At 47.8% G+C, this 6,516-nt stretch overlaps 1 protein-coding gene across 1 annotated transcript in view; it reads right to left on the bottom strand.

Moving 5' to 3' along the window:
• The window catches only part of RPN1 (ribophorin I), an 11,148-nt gene extending 9,085 nt beyond the window's left edge, over window positions 1–2,063 (bottom strand). The window contains exons 1-3 of the mRNA XM_025196806.1: window positions 1,737–2,063; window positions 1,470–1,583; window positions 99–163 (exon numbers count right to left, since the gene is read on the bottom strand). Of these exons, the coding sequence (XP_025052591.1) occupies window positions 99–163; window positions 1,470–1,583; window positions 1,737–2,048 (491 nt within the window). The 5' untranslated portion in view covers window positions 2,049–2,063. The remainder of the gene's footprint in view (window positions 1–98; window positions 164–1,469; window positions 1,584–1,736) is intronic.
• Window positions 2,064–6,516: the final 4,453 nt, after the last annotated feature.

The raw sequence follows: 6,516 nt of genomic DNA, 5'->3' as shown, positions 1-6,516 counted from the left end.
AAGGTCTACTTACCTGCAAAAAGTGACCATCTGGAATGAGTGAGTTATGGGTATGTGTCCCCAACAGAAATGTTTTATCATTGGAGGGCGAGACTCACCTTTTACCTTTCACTTTAGTCTCCCGCACTTCCAGAGTGTTCTCTTCTTCCTCCTCACCTTTTACCTGTCCCAAAACAAAAGCTTCATCAACATGACACCAATAAGGCTTTGCATTACTAGGGTTAATGCTACATAATTCCTGCCCAGCGCCTACTGGAGAACGCACAGTGTAAGTACTAGATGAAAGAGAATTCTCCTTTATAAAAATTCCTGTAGCTGTTAGCTGCACATTGATTAATATTAACTGATACTGAGGTTAGCTTTGTGCTCTATATCCAAGAACACAGAGGCTTCTCCTGAAGCTTCTGCTGGTGTTTTATATTGGCTCTTAAGCTATTAAAGAGGCAGCAAACTGTGGGAGTATGGGTCTTGGCTAGTGGCTGACCTTACTTCTCCCGCAGGTCCTTCTATGTAGCTACTTCTACTGCTGTTCTGTGACGGTGGCCATGCAGGGATAAGGCAGTTTGGCACAACACTATCTAATTCTGACATCAACAAGATGCCTCTGTAGAGACAGTCCCAGTCTTCTCACACAAGTGTCATGGACTGATCTAGGATTTTGAAATGTGGGGAGGGAGGGTTGCAGATGCTGTGGTACATCATCATCTATAACACAAAACACATTTTTCTCCAGCTAAAAAGAAACTGGAAGCTTTACTAATGTGCTAGGGGCTTAGGGCTATGTTAATCCATTGAAGATAAAAGCAGAAACAAATGTAACTTTTTACTGGAACCTGCTTTCATATGCTGCTCTACATAATGTATTAGTATAGCAAAACAAACTAGGCCAAAAATAATCCACAGAGATTAGTTCTTCAATCCTGTTGTCGTGAAAATTTAAATGTACATCTTTTTTAGGTACATAAAACAAAATCTAGCCTTCTGGAGCATCTTGACAGTGCATTTAGTGCTTCATTGAAAGGTATTTCCACACCCAGGTTAACCTTTTTAGCCAGTTTAATAAGTCTGCAGGACTGTGAAGCAGGACCTACACTGGGAGGAGCAGCCCTCGGGCAGCCGAACAGCAGAATGGCTGACTCAATCAATGGAAGATCTCACCATCAGAAAAGGAGACAGGGCCCCTAACACCTGTGGGGTGCGGCATTGAGAAGGAATTGGACATACCAGAGGCTCTCAACTTTCTTGCCCAGTGGGGCAGATGGGCAATGCCTGTCTGTCCACAGGTCAGATCAAGCTGCTGGTCCTGGTATTGGGTCTGGGGGCACAGACAGTCCCCAACCTGCCGTGTGTGTGTGTGGGGGGGGGGGGGGGGTGCTGTGCCCTTCCTCCGACCCCGGTGGGGAGTTTGACAGTAAGGGGAGAGTAGTGGTATGAGTAGCCAGTGCTCCCCCACCACCAAACTTCCCCACCTGTGGGGGATGCCACGGCTCTGCAAGTTGTATCTGCCCCATGGGCCGGAGGCTGAGCGCCCTGGGGTGGTTTATAATGAGCCACAGAGGAAGCAACTCCTCCGTGCTGCATGGCTACAAACGCTGCACGTGCGCGCGCAGCCCTGGCCTGGGGAAGGAATCAAAGGCGGGGGGTGGGGGAACGCTCCGCCGTCGCATGCGCCCTGCGTGGCACCCCCTGGCTTCCCAAGCGCATGCGCCCTGCGTGGCACCCCGGCAGGGTCTGGCGGCCCGGCCCCGCCCCCCCTCCGAGCGCTGGTTAGCTAGGTTCAGCTCGGCCGACACCTTGGCCAGGTGCGTGCTGAGGTCCACGGTGCGCTTCGCCTCCTCCAGCACCAGGTCCGGGGCCGCCAGGGCACAGCCCAGGCAGAGCAGCAGGCGCCACACGAGCCCCGCCATCGCCGCCACCTCCTGCGCCGCTCCCGCTGGGGAGGGCACAAGATGGCGGCGCCCAGGCCGAGGGAGGGACAAGATGGCGGCGCCCACTGGGGGCGGGGCACAAGATGGCGGCGCCCGGGACCGCGAGGACCCCATCACCATGGTAACCGGGAGGGCCGCTCAGTTGCCGGGGAGGTGGGGCCTCAAATTGACAACCCCCCCCCCGAGTTGTGACTCATAATCACCAACTGTTTCAAGAGTTTCTGTGTGTGATGTCTTTTATCTGACCAGCTCTATAGTTGGGCTAGAGTTAGACAAGCTTTCCAGCACAAGCCGTCCTTCATCAGGTCACTAAAGACACTGTCCCAAAATAAATCCTTGCCTCACCCTTAATTTTTACTGGAACGTGCTTTCATTTGCTATACCAATACATTATGTAGAACAGCACATCAAACAAATAAGTCCTTGCCTATCCCCTAACACCTGCACCAGTGGGCCTCCCCCAGCACCATCGCTCTTAGCGCTGCCAACTATTTAAGGTCCTGTTGTAAAATCTTCAGAGTCCACAGCACTGGGCTAAGCGCTCAGTGAAAAGCTAAAGCAGAGCAGGCTTGCATGCATAGACTGTCCTAGGATGGGAGAAGAGACCATGCAAGAGCCGTAGTCAGGTCAGGTCAGGTCTTGGGTGGAAACCATCCATGTAGATTAGACCAAAAAGCAGCCCTGAATCGGTGTTGTGGTCCCTAGCTAAAGGGAGAGATGAACCATTGCATTTTGCAGATGCCTGGGATGGCGATGTTACACTTTATAGTTGCTGTGGAGAGAGGGTGCTGGTGTCTGAAGAGATGGACCCGGGTGCGCTGTTGTGCGGGTGCCGGGGAGGGTGGTGCAGTGGTTCTTGCCGTAGGACTCCTGTTGGGTGTTGGTGGTCGGGACCAGACAAAGCGGTGACGGTGCTCTTTTAATTCTCTCTTCCATCCTGAATTTGTGAGCTCTTCTTTTCTGATAGTTTGTCTTGTCTGACTGCCACTTGTTACTCTTCTTTTTCCAGATTTAAAAAAAAAAAGTTTAATTAAACTGAACCAAAATCTAAAAAGTTTGTTAAAATCAAAATTGTCAAGTGTCAATGCTAAAGTAAAATGTTAGCAACTCAATAGCAAAAAGGGGCCAGAGCCAGAAACCCAAAACAACCAAGACAAAGTAACTAGAACTGAATTAACCCAGGCAAACAGAAGTTCTTGTAGAAGCTTTATTGGCTGAACAGATGATTGTGCATTGAGATAATTGTCATTCTGCACTAAATACCTAAAATAGATAATATCAAGACACAGATTATATATCATGTTTGCAGGACTGGAGCTGAAGACTGACAGCTCCTCAGTGCAAGTATCAGTTTTCTCTGATTGTTCAATGGAGCGTGATAAGGAGCGGGGCTTCTGTGCTATTGCAGTACAAGTGAAAAATAACTTTGCAGAACTAGGCAGAGCCTGCCAAATGTGAGAATTAGTAGGGTCAGAGCACGGGAGCAAACATCCATGGCTACTGGATGGTAAAAACCATGGACTAAACACAAACATTTTTTAAATGAGTCATCACAATTGACCCACTTCCTCTGCTAACTTCTCTATTCCACGAGTAATTACGACCCTCTTCTTTTGAATGGTCTTATTCTTTTACTTAATTAGGTTATCTCTTTCACGTGACCTTTACTTGGTTTGTAGCTATTTTGGATAACTTCTTTTGGCTCCACAGGTCACCTTCCCTTCTGTAAATGATTATTTTCATTTGCATGAGAGTTAAACAAAGATCACTGTTTTACCTGGTATTTATCTTAAGCCATCTGCTTCTTTCCTAGATCTGAAGGGCATTTTGTGCCTGAAAACTTATCTAGCATCTGTCCCAACCGTAGAGCTGGTTCAGTAAAAGATATTACAGAATAAGTTGTCTCAGAAATGTGGTAAGGACCTTAGCTAAAGATGGTCCCAGATGGGAAACTTTGGCTCCAAGTCAAAATTTCCTAGTAGCTGGGGGAGATCAGATCAGATCAGATCCAGGTGAGGCCTCTGGTACCAACACTTTAGAATGACATAAATGCCTCCTTTATTTCTTCTCTATCCCTTTGATCCCTGGACTGGGTGGTGGAGACTTCTCACCAGACAAGCCGCTTCAATGTTTGTAATTTACTTTGATTAAATGAGTGCTAGTGTAAGCCTGACAGCTTGGAAAGTAGAATGCACTTAGCACCATAAAAGTATAGCAGGGAGCAGTTTCACTCGCCCAATCCTGCCTGTGTGTCTCAAGCAGTGGCTGCATTTTGGTGATATTTTCAGGCAATGTACTAGCAACCAAAAAATGATATGGCCTGGAGAGATCCCAGGGGCAGCAGTCGTGTTCTCTTTCCCCCAAGCTGTGGGGAGCAGATGGGGTAAGAAAATGCACGAGGTTCCTTTGGCTGGCTCAGGCTTGGGTCCCATTGTCTCATGAGGAGGAATTTAGTAAATGGGAACACGGTTCCTGTTCTGACAAAGACTGCCTAGATTAGGAAGATGGGAATGTGATGTGTGGGGCCTAAAACAAAAGGGATTGGCTTAATTTAAAGTCTGTCAGCCTTGCCAAGGTCCCTCACAGATGTGGCTGATCCATAGGGCTGTGCGAGGCTTCGGATCCAGAGAAGCTTTGGAGGCCTCGGGGTCCAAAGCAACACATTCGGATCGAAGCACTGGCCTCGTTTGGCTTCCCGAAGCGGTTCGGAGCTTCCAAAGATCTTTGGAGCCACCTTGATCTCCGAGGTGGCTCCAAAGCTTCAGAGCTGCTTTAGCCGGATCGAGGCGGAAACCCAGTCCGGAGATCTGGACTGGATCGCGGCCATCCAAAGTGGCCGGATCCGAAGCTGGATCAGATAGCTGCCGACTCCCACAGGCCTACTGATCTGTGCCTGTGCTGTTGACATGCAGCAGTTTGTTCTCCTGGGAAAGATCGCTCTTTGTGCCAGTGCCACTTCCATTGCCCATAGCCCCAGTCTGCCTTTTCCTCCATCTCAGATGAGATAAATCAGCCCCAGACTGGCTTTACAGACTCTTTATACACCCAGCTTTATACACCTGACTCTACCACGCAGGAGCAATTTATCCCTCTAGCAAACAGCCCTCAGTGCTAGACAAAACAAATGAGCATCTATATTTACATTGGAGATATTGTCACACACGATGCCCTGGCTTTGAGCTTTGCATCCAGAGCCAAAGTCTGCCCTTCCTTTCCCAGATCTAAACTCTCCTGAATTTAGGAGTTCCAAATCTGAACTACCTAAAGCCTCATGTATTCAGACCATTTTTGTATAATCGTATAATAATTCCGGCTGAATGAGATCAGAATCCAGAGTTTGGATCCATCATGGACTTAAATAGCAAAGTGACACTGAACCCATGCAATACTAGCACTGCCTCTGATGCTTTGACTCTATCCCATGGGCCCAAGTCTTCTTTATTGCACCACTGTTGTCTTTTTGGAGCTTGCATCAAGAATGAAGTTGGCCCTGTAGGCCCAATTCACTTGTGTCCTGCACTTGTACAGTCATTAAACACGTGGATTCAGGTATGGCATTGCCTTTGCCCAAGTGTCAATTAAAGTGTCCATCAAAGAATGGAGCCCTGGAAGTTTACTTCTGCTTTGTGTGTAGTTTTACAAGGCAGCACTAGCACAGGGAGAGGCTGATTTTAAATATATATTTAAAATCAGCTCCTTGCTGGAACATGCCTCCAGGACTGCAGAATTCTCAGCTTTTCTCTCCTTATCTCCACCTTTGTCTTTCCCTCCCTGTGGGAGTCAGTTTAAATTTTTTTTGAGATGAATATTTATGTAATAAGGCTGCGAAGGAGAAAAAAGAAGCCAGAAGGAGCCATAGCAGATGTGCTGAGAAAGCATGGAGTGGGAGGTAGGTTGCTTGTTAAAGCACTTGAAAAATCAGATGGCTGGTGACAACTCATTACATATCACCAGTTCTTTTTCTTCAAGTTATAGTGCATTTATAAAGGGGTTTGGGCTTTATTTTGGTGGGGTGTAGGGCCCAAGCTTATTCCTAAGAGAATCAGTGGAGATGAAGCCCTGGGAGGGTGTCATTTGTATTTGCCACATTGTATTTGCCACACTCCCATTTTATTTGCAAGCTATACATAAACAGCTGTGTTCAGGAATCACCAGGGAACTGTTCTGAAGCCTGTCTAAGAAGGAGCCTTTGGCAAGCTGACACAACTAACATACAGCCAGAAAAGCTGTGAAGCTTGGTGAATTGTTTCTGAACCCCCGTGTTAGAGTCAGAAGAACAAGGGGTCTCCCCCAGTTTGGAAGGTATAGGAGTATCATCATCACCTTAGAGTATCTGACCAACCTTCCTTTGGTCCACATGCACATGCCTAGTGGCAAGGCATCACATTCCTTGAGATGCTGGCTACTAGGCAGTAGGCTTCTGGCTCCCTCTTATCTCCTCGGCCATGTGAGCAGCTGGGCTCACTCTAGCTTTCCCACCTGGCAGAGGAAATACCATGACCATGAAGGTGACAGGGGGAAGTACTCTGACCAGTTAGGTCGCTTAAAAATGGCTTTGTGTAGTGGAGGGTGCACCCTTGTCTACTTG

Source organism: Alligator sinensis, unplaced genomic scaffold, assembly GCF_000455745.1.
Source record: "Alligator sinensis unplaced genomic scaffold, ASM45574v1 scaffold839_1, whole genome shotgun sequence".
NCBI lineage: Eukaryota > Metazoa > Chordata > Crocodylia > Alligatoridae > Alligator > Alligator sinensis.
Note: the sequence above shows the minus strand (reverse complement) of the source record. Positions and strands in the feature narration are given on the sequence as shown.